The sequence below is a fragment of the Teleopsis dalmanni genome, chromosome 2 (genome assembly GCF_002237135.1).
Source record: "Teleopsis dalmanni isolate 2A chromosome 2, ASM223713v2, whole genome shotgun sequence".
In the NCBI taxonomy this organism is placed as follows: domain Eukaryota; kingdom Metazoa; phylum Arthropoda; class Insecta; order Diptera; family Diopsidae; genus Teleopsis; species Teleopsis dalmanni.
In genome coordinates this window covers 47,670,319-47,688,324 of record NC_051847.1, presented here as the reverse complement: position 1 = coordinate 47,688,324, position 18,006 = coordinate 47,670,319, and the positions used below count along the sequence as shown (strand labels likewise).

The following is an 18,006-nucleotide window of genomic DNA, read 5'->3' as shown; positions in this document are numbered from 1 at the left end:
TTAAATATGTTTAAAATATGTATTATTTAACAACTGCCCAATTAGCTCGTTTCAAAAACAAAATTATTATTATTCAAATCAAAATAAAATGAAACCGACCTAAAGCTTGGCAAAAAACAAATACTTTTAAACAATAAAGGTCCGTACCAATATTTACAAATATTTAAAAACATATATAATAAAACTAAACCCAACTCTAGAAATGGACGATTTTGTATTTAACATCTCCAAACATTTCTTAATTGCTTTTCAATATAACTTGCGATTATCAATTATATTGCACTGTGAAGGAAAAACCTATTAAGATAAACGAGATTTAAAGAGAAAAGACATATTTATAAAATTTGAATTAAGAAAAGTTCAGTTTTAAAAATAAAGTAAATGTTTTGTTTCTTATGTCATAACTAAATCTTTTAACACAAATAAAATGCTTTAACTTCTACTCTGTAATTTTAATGTCTGAAGGTAAAAAGTTTCCTCAAATTATTGCCGGGTTAGCAGCAGCTGGGGGAGCATTTGCTTGTGGTACAACTTTAGGCTGGAGTGCACCCGTGCAACATGCTATTCAAGATGGTTTCTATGGATTTAAAGTTAGTAATGTTGAGTATTCGTGGGTCAGTTCGTTAATAACGCTAGGTGCAGCCTGTGCATGTATACCAATAGGAATTGTGATAAATATTATTGGACGAAAACCTACAATGCTCTTGCTAGTCATACCATTGATGGTAGGTTGGTGTATGCTGCTGTTTGCTAAGAACGTGGCAATGTTGAGCGCAGCACGATTTATACTAGGATTTTCTGGCGGTGCATTTTGCATAACTGCACCAGTATATACAACTGAAATAGCGCAGAATGAAGTTCGTGGTATGCTTGGAAGCTTTTTTCAATTATTACTTGTCATTGGTGTGACATATACTTACGTAGTTGGCGCATTTTTGGACGTATTTTGGATGTCAGCTTGTTGTGCAGCCATCCCTATAATTTTTGTGGTTTGTTTTATTTGTATGCCCGAGTCGCCAGTTTATTTGGTTATGAAAGATAAAATGGACGCAGCCAAAAATTCATATAAATTTCTACGAGGCGCTGACTACGACCCTACAACAGAAATAAATGAAATACGCAGCACACAACAGAGTAAAGATGAAAATAGTGGCCCGATTAAAGCTCTGTGTCGAGGTGTTGTGATGAAAGCATTGGGAATGTCTATGGCTCTTATGTTTTTTCAGCAGCTTGGCGGTATTAACGCAATTGTATTTTACTCCACGGACATGTTTAAAAACGCAAAAACCGGTATAAGTGCAGAAATGACTACGATCTTAATTGGAGTTCTAATGGTTGTGTTTACTTTTGTTGCTACACTTTTTATTGATAAACTAGGACGCAGACTTTTACTGATGTCTTCAGGACTTAGCATGGCTTTAGCCACTTTTGCTATGGGCATATATTTTTATATGTATGATAATGACAAAAATTCAGTTGAATCTATTAAAGTGCTTCCAGTAATAGCTGTATTGTTCTTTATTATAATGTTTTCTGTTGGTTATGGACCAGTGCCTTGGCTTTTTATGGCAGAAGTTTTTACACCCGATGCCAAAGCATATGCTGGACCAATATCTGGGACAAGTAATTGGCTGATGGCCTTTATCGTAACTAATACTTTTTTATTAGTGCGAGATGCAATCGGTACTGGTACAACATTTTTCCTATTTACGCTGATTTCGGTAATCGGTTTTATATTTGTATTAATTGTTATTCCTGAAACAAAAGGTAAATCTATTACAGAGATTACAATGGAAATTGAAGGAAAAAAAGCTTAAAATATAAATGTTATATATTTTTTGTAATTAACTATATTTTATTTAATTTTTATTGAATAAACAAAGTACTATTTATTGAAAAAACTAGAATTTGGGTTTTAATTGAGTGAATCTTATAATTGCACTTTTCGTTAACCGATATATTTATCGCCATAAATATATAGCATACATTCAGAAATTTCATACAAACCGATATATGCGGAATATGTTATTAGATTTAAAAAAGAACAAGTGGTTTTTGTATTTTATTGCCTTTTATTGTCTTAAGTATTGCCTTGAAATATGTGATAGAAAATTAAATTGTGGAGCAAATTTTATATAAAATTAAGTAATAATTTTTTAAAAAATATTAGACAAAACTGAAGTTAATGCACTTTCTGAACATTTTTTGTATAATATTTAATTTTTAGTAATGTAACTATATTAAATTTTCTTTATGATTTTCATGATTCAAGCATATCACACATACATAATGTGCATATATATATATCCGATTTTCATTGCCCTAGTGTAAACACTTTCGACTCATTTCATCATAAAATTATTTTTTCATTAAAATTAAACATTTAACATAACTCCAAAATCATATTATAATTGAATTGAAATTTGTATAATATTACAATATTTATATACAATATTTTGCCTTTGTCAATAAAAATTATCCACAATATTATCACACAATCGTGATATTACAACTTTGTTTTGTACTGTACTAATTATAATTTAATCGTAATTTTGGTAAAACCAAGTTGTAATAATACGACTGTATATTGATATTGTGAATAATTTTCATAAATTAAGACAAAATTAAAAAATATTCTTATGATGTTTGACATTTTTATTTTCAAGCACAACTACTGGAAATGAGAAATAAAATAAAGATATTCGTAATATGAACAAAATTGGTTTTAAGCTAAATGAGCAAAATAATGAAGTTTTCGATTGCTAAATCTGTGGTAACTTTTTTAATTGAGATTCACTTTTAGTGCAATTTTAATTTTCGATTAGTAAATCTATATAACACTCGAGAATAATGAATAACAGTCGAAATTAATTTAAAACATTCTAGATATTTTGCCAGAGTACCAAGATTATCCTGAAATTAACAACTGTTTTATATGACAATAAATAAAGTGTGATTTGATTCAATAATTATTACATCGGATATATATACTTTTTTATCAAATCATAATATGTGTTTGATAAAAATTCCAAACTGTATCAGATTTTTGCTTCTTTTTTTTAAAGGTTAATTGTTAGAAATTTATACAAAACTGATATTGCAATATATAGATCTCAAATCGAAAAGTTGTGTGATTTTGCTACGACTTTGCTATAAAATATTTGTGTTAGAGTGGCAACCACAACACTTATCGACAGATATTTCAGCTGTTTTTGACAGCTCTGCGGATCAAAACAAAAATAGACAAAAATTTCTGTTGACTGATTAAAAGTGCGTTAAATGTGATAAATCCAGTTTGGTTTACATAATTAAAAATAATTTGTTTAAATTAAATTTTATAAAAGTAACATCATCATGGGTGGTTGGGTATTGGAAGTCTGCAAGATGGCAATGTACATGACTTTTCCAGTAGCGTTGTTCCACATTTTCAATCAACCGGACTATTTTGAAGAATGGGTCACTAAAAAGAAGCGCGAGCTGTATCCTCCAGAAAATTTAAGTCACCGCGCAGAGATCGAAGAGGCAATTCGTGCTGTGCGTGAAAAACGTAATTTACAAATGATGAAAGCCTTTGATGAAATTGAACAAAAGTCTAAATAGTGTATGAACTATTGAACAGCATTTTATATAATATTCTTTTTGTTTTTAAGTAATGTAAATATTTAAGATTAAACTTGTTAAAACAAAATGATCTTGTGGTGATTTTAAATGCCGAAATAAAACTTCTTTAAACATAAACATAAATTGTATGTAAAGGATATGAATTTTTGGGTTGAATAACGTTTAAAGTGTTTATCTGTTATATATATCTTTTTAATTAGATTTAGGTCGATATAGCTATTAATAACATTTAAATATGATTAATGCATTATTGGGGTTGTTTGGTTTCTAAAATCTAATTTAAAAAATTTTTTAAATTTGAAAATAGTTATTTAGTGCAGTTGACGTAGAAATAAACAAATTGAAGTAGTAATATTTTTTTCCACATAATGACATTTTAAATATAATAAATGTTTATTTTGCATTATACATTTTCCTAAGACTCAACGCTATTTATATATAATATACGTTAAAAAAATATAAGTTAACTAGATCTTTTGTGCATATACAGTAGAGTTGCATATATCTTTGGGCTACAATAACAACATCAATAACGTTTACTTAGTGATCTAGGTATGCCGGATTGGATTTAATATATTAATTTTGCAAAGATTTCAGTAGTCTTATTTTATTTTAATATATTATAAATAAATCTAGAATGGCATAAGGTTTTAAGTCAGAGTTTGAAATTGCTTAACTATTTTTAAGCAATTATTTTTGATTACACAAATAAACGCTTAAATATTTAAGCTATGAAAGATCATTCTGTTAAGAAACTTCCGTATGCAACAAGTAACAGTTTAAAAGAATGACACATGCATTCCTCGCTCAGCTAAAACTGTACTACCTCAATTGAGATCAGGATACAGTCAATTGCTAACAGTTACCTGTCACGTATAAATGTGTTAATCTGTGCCCTAAGTGCAGCTCTACCTCCCATGATGTCGTCCATCTGTTTTTATGTCCCAATGCACACACTAACTTGAGTCCAATCGAGTAGTATACATTTGTGTTAACAAATCCCTTATTATGCCTGTGCTGAGCAGTCGTTAAGAGCATTCTGACCAGGTCTGATTGGGCTAGGTCGTCTCAAAGGTTATTATACGCGGCCAAGGAGGACTCACGTTTGAAATGGCCAACGAAGTAAATAAACATTTACAATGTGCCTTTCTATCTTTTGCGTATACTATAATATTAATCTATTTAGCATGACGATTTATAGTGGAGTTATTATCATCGAAAGTAATACTGTGTTCAATAATAAATTAATATTTTTGTTTAAATATATTTAAATATATGTTAACATGGAAATTATACAATATAAAATGTATTTTGATAATATAGAAGACTATATAAAAATTGTGCATACAATAAATATAATTCATACATACATATATAAGTAAAAAATACATCATTATAAATAATTCAACCATTTTGTTTTATATAAAAAGTTAAAAATGCATAAACACGGAAGCAATGAAGTGTAAATATATAGTTGCCAATGTATTATTCAGTTAATATAATATAAACCGTGCAACGGTTGTTTATATATTTGTCTAATGAAATATGAAACTAAAAGGATGTTTCACCCGGATAATCGCTTATTAGTATTTTCTTAGTTACTATGTAGCTTTGAGTGTTGTCAATATTTTCCTTATTTGTTAAATTTGATGTGGTTGCTGTTGTTTGCGTTTTGGTTGATGTGGAAGTTGCGATTTTATTAGCTGTACGTTTGCGTGCATTGTTAAGTATGACAAATGGGTTTGTAGAAATTGAACCTATTCGTTCATTGCATACTTCAGACATAGAATCTATATCTGTTTCCATAATATTTGAATTATTAACTTTAAGTTCTGTGGAATTACTATCTCTATCCGGCTCATTTCCATCCAAACAGTACAATAAGCTGGCACTTAACTGTGATTCATTTAGGTCCTCGATTTCTTGTGTCGAGCCGAAATCATCAGGTTGACTAAAAAACGACGAGTCAACTGGACTGGCAGTGAGTACACTACGACTTAGCAGATATTCTCTGCAAATTAACGTTATTAGTTAAATTATGTTATAAGTAATTAATGATTTATATATTATTAAATGTTAAAACTTACTTGAAATTATTGGACAACGCATCAGCATCTAAAGAGGAACAGTTATTTTCGCCAGTTAAATTGTTGCTACCTCTTGCTGCTGTATCAGCAATGTTCAACGAGCCTTGTTGTATAAAACTTTGATTTTCCAACAATAGTTGTTTGCGACGCAATATGTCAGAGTAACAACCAACAGAGACTGCATCTTCATTGTGTAAATTTATATGGTGTGTCTCCATTTTTTCGCAGTCTGTAGAATCGTCTTCATCTTGCTCTCGGAAACTTGACAAATCCGTTTGACAAATTGTTTGGTTTTGATCTGAGTTCCCCAAATTGGTCAACACCATAACGGGCTTACGAGAACGTGGTGTCATTATTGACTCCTGCAAAATATAACAGAGTATTGGTTTGTTATACATTTCCAGACGAATGGATATATGCACAAACATTTACATAAAACATTGAAATTGAACACACACAAAACAAAATATAAAACATTTTTGGTCATGAGAATAAACAATATTTACAAAACACAAAAATTGGTACAATATATATAGTTTGCTGCGCCGATTCTTACGATTTTAGTATAACTTCAAACTCCTACTGCACTTACTTGCATTGCTTTTGGCATACGTTGGGTTGATTTAGTTATTGGCGACATTGAACGTCTTCCTAAAAACATTGAAGGTGTGCTAGTCATCAAATCTATATTACGATGTATCAGGTTTTGTTGTGAGTGTAGAAAACTGGCACTGCAACCGGGCAATTCACTGCTGGTACTAGTCGTACTTGCTAGTTCATTCTTAACGTCGGTTTCAGATTCAATTTCACTGTCAGAGTCTAGATGATCATTTGGATTTTCTTCAAATGTATCATCATCCAGTTCATCATCTATGTCGTCTAATAAATTTTTACGATCTGAACGTTCGATATCACCGGCTGTTTTGCGCAGAGTTGCTGAAACGCTACGCACTAACCTCCTAGTCGGATCTGGTGTACTGAAAAATTTAAGATTACCCATGCTTACACCTTTAATAAGTTTGCGTTTAAATGATAAACCAGTTTTGGATATAGCCGACATATTTGTTGTTGACTCTGTAATTTTGTCCGGCAGAATCCGACTCAGATTTGGTTCTGATTTGTAGCGTGATTTTAAATCCATATTGTTTTGTTTTGCAGGTGTGCAAGGATTAGAGATTTCTTCCACTGTTAACAAGCAAGCATCATCCCAAGCAACAGTTTTTCGTGGATTCGCATTATTTGTGTCATTTATATTACTACTAATCAACTGTTTCGCTGCTTCGGAAATAAGTTTAAGTGGCGTTGCACAACAATTCATGTCAGTAAAGAGTTCATTTTCAGTTTGAACACCAGTTACGGATGTGTAGGATGCACTTAATGCCTTTGTACCAGGTAGTTCATTTGATGTTTGACGACTGACGGGCGCTGATATGGAGATGGTTGGTATTGAATAATCACTGCTACATGTTGACAAAGTATCAATTCCGTCAGCGGAGTTTTTTGAAAAACCATTTAAATTTGTATGCGATGATGAAGAATCAATGGGTTTTATCAGCGAATGAGTATTAATAGCATGCGTAAAATTAGTACTACTGTTGCATGTAGATGAAGCAGTGCTTGCTGCAGGTTTCATTTCCGCTGCAGGACTTTGAAATAGCACACGTAATTTTGGATTTTTATTGCTTGAAATATTTGGTGTCTAGTAAATGAGAATTAGTAACACAAACAGAAATTTAAAGTTTTAAACAAACATCAACAACATAAAACCATGCAAAAGAGCTAAAATCTTCACATACCTCAAGTATTGTAGAAGTTGGATTTGTGCGTTTTGGGGTGCGATACATTGCTTTATGGAAAATATGCTTTTTAATAGATTCACCTAAAGATTTAGCACTACGCCCAGCGTCAGAATTTTTAATACGATTCATTACTACCAATTGCAGTGGCGTTCCTGTTGAGTGAATTTGTTATTATATGTTCTATATAAATACAAGATATTGGCACACTTACCTTGTCCATTTTGTCTATTAAATTGTTTAATAAGTCTACGTTTCTTTGAAGATTCAGGTAGACTTTGTATGTGTGCATAGAGTTGCGCTAATTCTGTATCAGTTGTGTTAGTTGTGTGGGCAGCAAGTGTTTTCTCACGATCCACAAATGTATAGACTGTTTCAACAGCTGAAATATCCGAAATGGATTCGTCAAGTGTTAGTTCAGGTGACATAGTTTTTTTTCGTTTACGCTCCAAGAAATATGCTTTTATGTCAGTTGATAATTTCGCCGGCATTTCAAATATTTTTGTACCTTTCGTGACCATATAAGCAATAATACTAGACATTTTCTTTGATAGATAATGTAAGGCTTCGGGTGGCATATTCCTTGGACATATTAGATGTGGTGCAAATAAGGTTGCTAAGTTTTCTGCACACATCTTGTTTAAGTGTTCCTGTTGTGCAGCAGCGTAAAGCAAATCAATTATATGCATCAGAAGTTGTCGATTATCATAGGGTAGAAGTAATAAGAGAAGCTGAATTGAATTCAATAAATGCTCTTCGCGTTTCTGATGTTCTGTGTTTAGTCCTTTAAAGGTATTGCTCGTTGATGCCATATAACTTGCTCCGATACAAAGTGGAGCAAGTTGTAAGTGTGCGGGATAGTGTGCATCAGTTAATACCGGTTCAGGCAATTCAGCCAAATAACCTTTAAAAACTGTGGCACAATCGTGTGCAGAATAACTACTGCATTCCAATTCTAACGCTTTGTTACTTTGTATTTGTATCCGTAACTCATTTTGTCTTGATACAGAACCAGTCTTACGAAATATACCTTCCTGTGTTATATCTGTAAATGAAACCATAACAATGTCTATATATTAGCATACAATTTTCTATACAAACTTTTTTCAAGCAATAAGAACTCTTTTATTTCCTTCAAGTGGAATAAAAATCCAGCATCAATTTGCTGGTGTAGACCTTCTGTAGGACTGCCACCAGAACTGTTGGAGCCTTTTGTCGTTGTTGAACATACCGCAGATAGATGATGTCTCTGCTTCTTTGATATACGGTTCCACTTTTTCCATTTTCCTTTGTCTTCATAAACGATTTCATGGCATGGCAAATCAAATCTGTATAATAAAGGAAGTAAACTTTTATTTGCATATAACCAAACGGCAGGTGTTTATCTTACTCATTTAGTTCCAATTCAAATGACAAGTGCATGCGCACAAGCGATCTATATTTCTCAAAATTCGATTCGCGCATATGCAATGCAATTTCTTCATCTGACAAGTCATTTATATTTAAATAATTAAAATCCATTTTCATATATTTCTCCTTCCTAAAATAGAAATTTCACGCGACGCACCGTATAAATGTATGTAGTATACTTTTAACATCTGAGGGTATCAGTTTATATATCAAATTACAAACACTTAAGGTTCACAACTGTTTAACATTTTAATTGTGATATAATTGAATATCTTGCCAATTTAATAAATTATAAACTTGGGCGTATTTCTCAATTAGAAACAGCAACAACATGCAAGGACTAGTAAAATGCTGGCCAACTGCTGATTTTCGAAAAATATTGTCTTTTACTAACCGGTCACAGTTTGAGTGCCACTGTAATATTGGTTATTTTGAATATTATCGTAAATACAGATATGCATTTCTAAACTATATTATCTATATGCCATATCCATTTTATTAAAAATATATGAAATAATATTAATACATCTTAATCATTTTAAGTAAAAAATACTGTACTGCATCAACGAAAAAATACACGCTGTAATGAACAGCGATAAAGCAATGATAGGTCTAAATACAATAATAAAATTAGTTGAATATCTAATAATAATATCAAAGGACAGACAGAGTAATATTTGCAGATGGGAAAATAATATATAATTCAACTTATATTATAAGTTGAATTATAAAATCAATTATACGCAATCATATGTGAGACATATTGGCTCCCTCGTGCGAACATTTGATTAAATAAAATATTTTGTTTGAAATTCATTCGTTCGTGCGAAATTGAAGGTGGAAATTGAGAAATGTGTGTTTTTTCATGTTATTTTAATTTGATAAATGGAAAAGGTTGTTATAAATGTTGTTTGAAATTAATAAATAATTTAATAATGGATTTTCAGCTAAATACATTGCATATTCACTATCCATTTTGTTTTCAAAACAAATAAAACAAAATTGTCAATTCGCAAGCAATGTAATCGCAACATGCAACATATTCGTCGAGGAAACCTACATACGAATACATAAAACAAAATTCAATCTTAATAACTAGAAATTAAATGTTATATATAAACCAAAATAGCAAGCCTTTAGAAATAGGTCTAGGTATTTCATAGGTTATAACGCCGCAGATTTCTGTTCTTCATTTTTTTTTGTTGCAACCAATTAATTTTTTAAAGAGATGATTGCTTTTATTATTTATTTATTGAAATATTTTTAACACCATAAATTCTTTTTACGTAATTTTCAAGAACGTAACATTTGAATACAAATGTTGAAAATCTTTTAATAATTCAATGTTTTTTTTTGATTTGAAAAAAAAAAATTGTCCAATTATTGTTAAATTAAATTTTTTAATTTTATATTAAATTATATAACGCAACATTTTTGGAAATTATTTTAACATTCTACAATATTTTGTTTGGGCTGATTTATTCATGTAAAATGTTTACATTTCAATTATAAGCAGACGATATTTATAATACATTCATAGTGCCTCATTCAGGCACTTGCTTATTTATATTAATGAGAGAACATTCACATTATAATGAGCTGATAGAACTTTTATAAACTTCACGTAATAATATGTTATATAAAAAAATTAAATATATATATCATTTATATATTAAATATATAAATATAATTAAATATATAAATTACATATTATATCATATATATATATTTTATATATCAATTATATATTCATTTAATTAAAACAAAGATTTTATTAAATACTCACTTCCTCAGTGCCCTTACTTACAGCTCATCTGTTGTTTGTTTACATTTTAAATGTAAAACATTTAACACATATTTCAAATTTTGGTAATTTCTCTTATGGGAAATTTATTTTTAGGGGCTGTATTCGTCATTTGTGGTCTCAAATGTGCTGATTTATTGATAATGAGCTCATGCATATAAAAGCATTTTGTACAGAAAATTATCCTCATATGTGGCGTTAATTAGCAAAACTACCTAAAAAAAACCAGTGAAAACATTATTATTTCAAATTGACACCTAAAAACATATTCATTAAAATATATTATGCAGTATTAAACAATTTTTTATATTATTTCACACTAATATATAATAATCACGTAATTGATGTACATCGAAAATTTAATTCAAAGACTACAATCATTCAAAGTTAAAAATACAACACTGTTTCGAAGTGGAATTGGTTTTCGGATATTGCTTTTATGTAATCTAAAATGGCTGTCATCGATTGATGCATATAAGTGCAGTTTAACAATATCGTTCTTAAAATTGATGAAATTATTATAAGTACTTGGCGAAATTAAACAAACATTTATGCATTTTATTTTGTTTTAAAAATGTATGTAATTCTAAAGTTATTAATATTTTTATAAACTGATTTTATAACTTTTAATTGTGTACAAAAGTTCGGTGCTGACAAAGCAAATATGTGCTATGCCCAATTTTTTTTCGAAGTTCTTACAGTAACAAATATTCGGTAACAAATATTTGTTGTATAAAAGACATTTGAACATTAAATTATTTGAATAAAGAAATATAAACGCAATTGTGAAGTTTTTCATGTCAGCAAATCAACAATTTTAAATCAAGAACTCAAGAAATGTTAGTGCGGAGCTGTCGCCGGTCGTGTGGCTCTGGACGTTCGAAACGGGTGCTGGTGTTCCAACAACCGACGATCGCACTTCGTGCACTGTGATAATATACAAATTATTTTTTATTTTAATAAGTGTTTTATATTTAAATTTTATTTTTTTGCATTCTGTAAAAATTTATGTTTTAAATATATTTTTATATATTATGCTATGATGCTTGTGTTTAACTTAACAAAAGCCTTTATGTCAGGGTGTTGTGCAAGAGTCGGTTCGTTAAATCGGTTACGTCGCGGAATTGGTTAATGTACGTTTAATTCCCAGCTTTGCTGAGCGGTTCGAAATTGATTCTTTGCGAATTCGTGATGTTATGACGGTCTAAATAACATAAATCGTTTAAATATTAAACCGACCAAAACGTAAAACATTTTCTGGGTCTTGGTTTGATTTAATAATTCTCGGTATTTAATGTTAATCTTGGTTCGTTTGGTTTGGCTCCCAGTCAGATTTGCGTAAATTTCGATAAAGTATACGGAAATGTTTAATAATTAAGTTTTGTTTAATTAATGTTTAAAATATATTTATAAGTTTAGTTATGCATTTCTCTTACAAAATTTTCAATAAATTAAAATATTTTACAGCTTTTTTGTGTGTACTGTGCGTGTTTTATAGCGAAAGGTATTCGAAATCTCGTGATTTCATTGATTCCTTAGTATCGCGTCTCCATGTGTCGTGCTTAAGACAAATTCGTGATAACTACGCTTTAAAGAGTCAATATATTTGTTGAAAAATATATTATATCTAAATATATTTTAATTGTTCACGATGTCAACGTCGCGCAGACGTGGCGACATAAATCCGAAACTGCACATGGATAGACAACCAACAATTGCCCGTATAACAGGTATATGTCAAAAGTTCTTTGTTTATCTTTTCTGTTCTGCTTATCCAATCTCTTCCATTTATTTCAGTTTGAAATTTTTCAGTTTTGTACATCACCTTCGGTTAACAATTGACCATAAGCTTCCCGATTAAAAATAATCTGAAGACTTTTTTAAATGGTTTATGACTTGAAGTGTTTTAATATACATATTGTTTTTTGGAACAGGTCTTGATGGAAATTTCGGAAAAATTGTTCAAATTTACCATTTCAAGTTCATTTCTGGCTGCTCTAAAATTTTCATTACTTTCAAGAAGTATTTCAAAATCAGAATAGTTTGATAAAGAATATTTCTTTAAATCACTAGGAAATTTACAAAAATATGTTATTTTAACTCTTTAACTAAAGACTCTTATTCAAATAATATGTATTCACATCGTTAACATATTGTTTAAAAAGTTATTCCTCACTGGCATTGTTTTGTATAAATTATGGGACATTTTTTGATGAAATTTTTTCAAATTTAGTAATTGTGTATTAATTCTATATCGATATTTTTCAGATCCCTCATTACCAGCAGGAAAACGTCGCGAAATAGATAACGTTATGAAAAAAGCGCGAGCCAATACCAATGATTATTGGGATAAAAAATTGATTGAAGCTGAAGAGAAGGATCCGAATCGTTGGCGACACACCGGTTATAAAAAAATGTATATTCAAGGAGAAAGCAGCTCTGGAGAAAGTGATCGAGAGGTTAATTATCGATTTAATTCTACTGGTGGTCCATCTGGTGGTCCACCACCAGGTTCCGGTCGTTTTGGTCGTTCGCGTTCGCCGCGCTCTCGTAGTCGGTCTCGTATGCATAAATCGCCAGTGTCTCCGCCGATGCGTCGACGCACGCCACCGAATAATATAGACGGTATTGGAAGACGTATGTCTCCATTATCATCATTGGACGGTCCGCCTCGTGGTCGTCCTAGGTCACCTCCGCGAGGATTACCTCCGCGTTCGCCATCCGATCTTGGTCGTCGTCCAATGTTAGGCAGCGTTAGAAATTCTCGGCCGCGTTCTCCGCCTGAGCCGTCAATGCGTCGGAAGCCATCACGCTCTCCAATTGGGAGGCGTCGGTCACCTCACAATTCTGGTATATTACCGCAAGGTGGTCGACGAAGATCACCTATACCGGGCGCTAGTTTGCCACCAAATAAACGTGGTCAAATGATATTACCGCGATCGAAGCGCCCACCATCGCCACCGCCGCCAAGAGTAAGTAATAAATAAAATATATATTGTAAATATGTTTGATTTAAATATATATTTGTAAATATGTTTTTATTATTTTGTGTTATTTAGTGTATGTGGAGTATAATTTAAAGTTTATTTTTTGATTTGTAAAAAATTGAATAACTTAGAAAAAGATGGTAGAGGTAAATAGGTAGCTCGCTTTAGAGATCGATTGCAGGAAGAAAGTACGTGATAGATATAAATTTTTTAGAAAAAAATGATCACTACCTATATCAGTTTCTGAGCAACTGATACATTTTCAGATAAAAGTACATAAATTTATAAATTTAATTTTAGTTATAAGAAAATTTTAATAATCTTGATTCACAATTTTCTAAAACAATTTTGTAACCACGAAGATCGTTATATATGGCCCAAAATATACTAGGCATCAAATTAAAAAATGTTTAATACCCTAAAATTAGTTATACCTATTTGCTACAGTTCAGCTGGCAATCAAACAAAAAATTCTGAATATAGTTAAACAAATTTGGACAGATGAACTCTCCTGCCAAATCTCAAGATCGATCTAGTCTGAACTGGATCTTGTCTAATCTGAACTGGATCTTGTCTAATCTGAACTGATTAAATAATTTCGTAAACTGCTTAGCACTGCGGTATTGCAGCTAACTAGTCCCTGCGTACGAGGAAGACTGGAAATGACCTATAATAACTTTTATCGGGGTTGTGATTCTGCAGAAGAAGAGAAAACTGTACTCTACCTCATGTGTCAGTATCTATCATTTGATAGGAAAAGGATTTAATATTTTAGAGGTTCTTTTTTTAGCCGATCTGATAAAGTTGTCATCCTGCAAAATTAGGGACTTGAATTTATAGATTTCACAGTAACTTTTCGTTTTACCTTTTTATTTCTGGTACAAGGAAATCAGTAAAATAAATAAATAAATAGTAAAAATTATATAAATTTCTCTCATATTTTATATTATATTTATATTTTTATTATATTCTGTTATGTAGTTTTTTATTTTAATATGTGGATTATATTTATATAATATATTATATTTATATTTATACATGTTAACACACCGCCCAATGTTAAATAACTCACGTACGCGGACAACAGTCGGAATATAGAACTCAATTGCACTAATTCTAAGATTTTGCAGATTTTTAAGTCATTTAAAAATTTATAAATACAGTTCTAAAGTCAGATTGAATAAATAAAATGTTTTCTTCAAAAATTAGGAGAATTCATTAATTGGTATGAAGTACACTTAAATTTATTGCTGCGGAACGTTTTATCGAATATTGGGTGATATGTTAACTAATATTTACACTTTGTATATATGATTATATATTTGTCATTGATTTATATGTCAAAATTTTTTTCAAAAAATTAATTTTTATGTATTTTGCAAATATTAAAAATACCATAACTTTATTTTAATTATGCAGAATTCGTGTCGTTCGCATACTAATAGTTCAGTGAGTAGCTGCTCTGATGACTCGTGCTCAGTATGTTCGCCGAGTCATCATCACAGATCTCGGTATGTCAAAATTAAAGTATTAACTTTTCGAAGTATTTGAATACTATTGCTATTTTAGGTCAACGTCTATACAACGGGGTCGCGCGCGTCGTCATGGCGGTCCTAGGTCACCAATACCTAAAACGGTGCGAACAATACCTTATCGCAATGGACCTCAAGGACCCCACGGTAATCACAATGTTCGTGTGCATGGTGAAGCAACTTCACCACCTAATCGTTCAATCGATAAATATCGCGAAGAAAAATTACGTCGTATAAGTCGAGAAAGAAGTCATGGTGGTGTATCACCAAATGGACATGTTAAAGCAGCACGTGCTTCAAGACATTCACCACCAGAAGATCCACGTTTAAAAAATCGTCCTCCAGAACCTCCAGAGCCTGCTTCCTCATTGTCTAATACTGTACCACAAAAAAAGAAGAAAAAAGATAAAGAAGTAATTATCATAAAATATAATTCTTAATATTTTTTTAATTCGTTTTTTTGCTTTTTTTTCTAGTTAAGAACTCGCATTAAAATTGAGGGTGAAAAGCGAAAGAAGCATAATTCTTCTTCAGAATCTGATGATTCTGGCGGTTCGGATACTGATGGCTCATTGCCTACTTTCACAGCAACAACACGTCTTACATTATCAGAACGTTTTGGTAAAATGGCTCAATGGAGTATTGATCGTAGTAATATGGAAAACATGCGAATAACAAAAGATTCAACCGGCAAAGCTTTAAAAGTTATGATTGAAGAAGGTCTTGAGTCGCCACCGCGTCGGTATTCTTATTCACCTGCACCTGCAGGCCATTTTCCGGAAGAATTAGCAACAACGGCACCGTCGGGTATGTTGTCGTGGGACGATGTTCGCGTTCGTTATGATTATTATAAAAGTCGTGGCTATTTACGCGATTTAGATTTGAAAGTGAGTTAGGTTATTTTATGAAACAAAATATTATGTAATTCCTATCTATTACTTCTTTATAGGATTATATAAAATGGGAAGAATGGTGGTATAAATATCAAGAATGGTTGAAACATGAACGTTATTATGAATTTTGGGAACGTCAGCAAATGCAAAGACGCAGACGTAAAAAGTTGCCAATTGCACAGCGTTTAAATTAAATATAAAATTAAATATCATTTTCTACAAAGTTGACTTTATGGATTCTTAGGATTCTTGAAACTATGTAATATAAAACAATAGTTGATGTTCTAAAGAGTTTAGCAAAATTTTTTATTGAAATTTTTTTTTCAATAAAAAATTTTGTAATTATTTTTAAGCACTGTTTTTTTAGACTACAGTGTTTGGAAATAAGCATTATTTTAGTCTAATCATCTTAGTTCTAAATGTTAGTACTATTAAGATTGACATATATTCATAAAAAAAAGTCCATATAATAACTAATATCAAAATAATCGTGAGAGTAAGTTAACAAACATATTAACTTACCCACCAACAATGGTCATGTGCCAGAACAAAGGTAATTCAGTTTGCAATCTATATTATTAAGAAATTTTCAGTTGCTATTTTCAATCAAAATATTTAAGAAAATATATAAAAAATATATATTAAAAACATAAAAAGAATATAAGAAAATTATATATATAAAGATGATTTCAAAAGAAAAATTAAACAACTAAGTAATATCATTAAAGAATTAGTTTTGTGTTAAGCTCATACATTTCGAATGTATTAAGATAATTTGATGTAAACTATATATTAAACAATTTATTATTTTCAATTAAATAATGGCCAATAACAGAAGTTATTTGTTTTGCTTTAATCATATTACATTAATTAACAATTTTATTTTTGCAATTGGTTAGGTTGAAGCTGACAGTCAAATTTAATTAAAGCTCAAAGACAACTTATATGTAGATGTCGAACGCAATAGAAAAAAAATGTTTACTAAAATTAGAATTTGAATTAAATCACAAATGTTGAACTTTTCAAGTAAATTATGTTTCAATGTGTTAGTAATGAGTAAAATGAACTTTATAAAAACGCAGATTTTTGAACTCTCAAGATTGTTGCCAATTTTGTGATTGGTGTTGGACATCTATATATAGGTAGTCTGTTGTGAGATATAGATATAACACTGTTTAATTGATAATATAACTAAATGTACTAGATTTTGAATAAAAAAATTTTAAGATCAATTGATTGCCTATATGTAATTTAACTGACATTATGAAATCTCTGAATTGAAATCCTTTAATTAGTTGTTAGCATATATTACAGTACTAACATCTGGTAACGGTGAAAATAGGTAAAAAGGATTGAAATTAATATAATATAAAAAGCACTATTGTTTTATTGGCTTCAAATACTCGTAAATACTAAATCCACTGACATTTTCAATTGTTAAATCTGGGATAACTTTTTTAATTGAGATTCACTTTTAGTGCAGTTTTTATTTTTGATTAGTAAATTTTAAGTGAAATGCATATTATTAAAGTTATTAAAGTTTTTTGACGTGAAATCGCCCAACAGCCGGTACTACGGCCAGAAGAGTCTTATTGTATCAATTTTATTATTGATTAATAAAGCCCTTTATAGGTTTGTGGATAAAGTCCAGAACTTAATCTAGAGAAGAGATCTTAACATGTTCTGGTAACAGAAATTCCTTATGAAACAAGTTTTTTCTGTGCGTTATTAAAGCTGGACAGATACAAAGAATATGTATAGTAGTTTTTTCATCTTCGAGGCATAATCTGCATTCTGAATTAGCAGATAATCGTAGTTTATGAAGGTGATATAATTTATAATTTATAAGAATCTAGATTAGGGTTGTCCATACCAG

At 30.5% G+C, this 18,006-nt stretch overlaps 4 protein-coding genes across 6 annotated transcripts; 3 read left to right on the top strand and 1 right to left on the bottom strand.

Annotated features, from left to right (window-relative positions):
• The first annotated feature begins 455 nt into the window (after nucleotides 1-455).
• Nucleotides 456-1,817, top strand: LOC119674475 (facilitated trehalose transporter Tret1-like). The gene has a single exon (XM_038085614.1). The coding sequence runs from the start codon at nucleotides 456-458 to the stop codon at nucleotides 1,815-1,817; it is 1,362 nt and encodes a 453-aa protein (XP_037941542.1).
• Nucleotides 1,818-3,188: 1,371 nt separating this feature from the next.
• Nucleotides 3,189-3,727, top strand: LOC119683327 (protein PET100 homolog, mitochondrial-like). Its single transcript, XM_038096981.1, has 2 exons — nucleotides 3,189-3,270; nucleotides 3,345-3,727. Exon 2 carries the CDS (start codon nucleotides 3,355-3,357, stop codon nucleotides 3,598-3,600), a length of 246 nt encoding a protein of 81 aa, XP_037952909.1. The 5' UTR covers nucleotides 3,189-3,270; nucleotides 3,345-3,354; the 3' UTR covers nucleotides 3,601-3,727.
• Nucleotides 3,728-5,039: 1,312 nt separating this feature from the next.
• LOC119683326 lies at nucleotides 5,040-9,333 on the bottom strand. Its single transcript, XM_038096980.1, has 7 exons — nucleotides 8,895-9,333; nucleotides 8,606-8,832; nucleotides 7,719-8,549; nucleotides 7,505-7,659; nucleotides 6,301-7,407; nucleotides 5,709-6,070; nucleotides 5,040-5,632 (listed from the first exon to the last, which is right to left on the bottom strand). Exons 1-7 carry the CDS (start codon nucleotides 9,029-9,031, stop codon nucleotides 5,173-5,175), a joined length of 3,279 nt encoding a protein of 1,092 aa, XP_037952908.1. The 5' UTR covers nucleotides 9,032-9,333; the 3' UTR covers nucleotides 5,040-5,172.
• A 1,827-nt stretch (nucleotides 9,334-11,160) lies between these two features.
• On the top strand, nucleotides 11,161-16,773 carry LOC119683325 (serine/arginine repetitive matrix protein 1). 3 transcript variants are annotated; one of them, XM_038096977.1, is made up of 7 exons: nucleotides 11,161-11,294; nucleotides 12,186-12,448; nucleotides 12,987-13,690; nucleotides 15,125-15,216; nucleotides 15,275-15,650; nucleotides 15,714-16,124; nucleotides 16,187-16,773. In XM_038096977.1, the coding sequence occupies exons 2-7, from the start codon at nucleotides 12,370-12,372 to the stop codon at nucleotides 16,322-16,324; spliced, it is 1,800 nt and encodes a 599-aa protein (XP_037952905.1). In that variant the 5' UTR covers nucleotides 11,161-11,294; nucleotides 12,186-12,369; the 3' UTR covers nucleotides 16,325-16,773. The 3 variants fall into 3 exon arrangements, with proteins under 3 accessions (XP_037952905.1, XP_037952906.1, XP_037952904.1); XM_038096978.1 differs by lacking the exon at nucleotides 12,186-12,448; XM_038096976.1 differs by lacking the exon at nucleotides 11,161-11,294 and having other exon boundaries at nucleotides 11,304-12,448.
• Nucleotides 16,774-18,006: the final 1,233 nt, after the last annotated feature.

Excerpts from the sequence above, each read along its gene's own strand:
- LOC119674475 (XM_038085614.1), top strand. The coding sequence starts at position 456 with ATGTCTGAAGGTAAAAAGTTTCCTCAAATTATTGCCGGGTTAGCAGCA.
- LOC119683327 (XM_038096981.1), top strand. The coding sequence starts at position 3,355 with ATGGGTGGTTGGGTATTGGAAGTCTGCAAGATGGCAATGTACATGACT.
- LOC119683325 (XM_038096977.1), top strand. The coding sequence starts at position 12,370 with ATGTCAACGTCGCGCAGACGTGGCGACATAAATCCGAAACTGCACATG. Across the intron at positions 13,691-15,124 it reads CATCGCCACCGCCGCCAAGA|AATTCGTGTCGTTCGCATAC; the intron begins GTAAGTAATAAA and ends TTAATTATGCAG. Across the intron at positions 15,217-15,274 it reads AGTCATCATCACAGATCTCG|GTCAACGTCTATACAACGGG; the intron begins GTATGTCAAAAT and ends TTGCTATTTTAG.
- LOC119683326 (XM_038096980.1), bottom strand. The coding sequence starts at position 9,031 with ATGAAAATGGATTTTAATTATTTAAATATAAATGACTTGTCAGATGAA. Across the intron at positions 8,833-8,894 it reads TTTGAATTGGAACTAAATGA|ATTTGATTTGCCATGCCATG; the intron begins GTAAGATAAACA and ends TTTATTATACAG. Across the intron at positions 7,660-7,718 it reads TAATAGACAAAATGGACAAG|GAACGCCACTGCAATTGGTA; the intron begins GTAAGTGTGCCA and ends TTCACTCAACAG.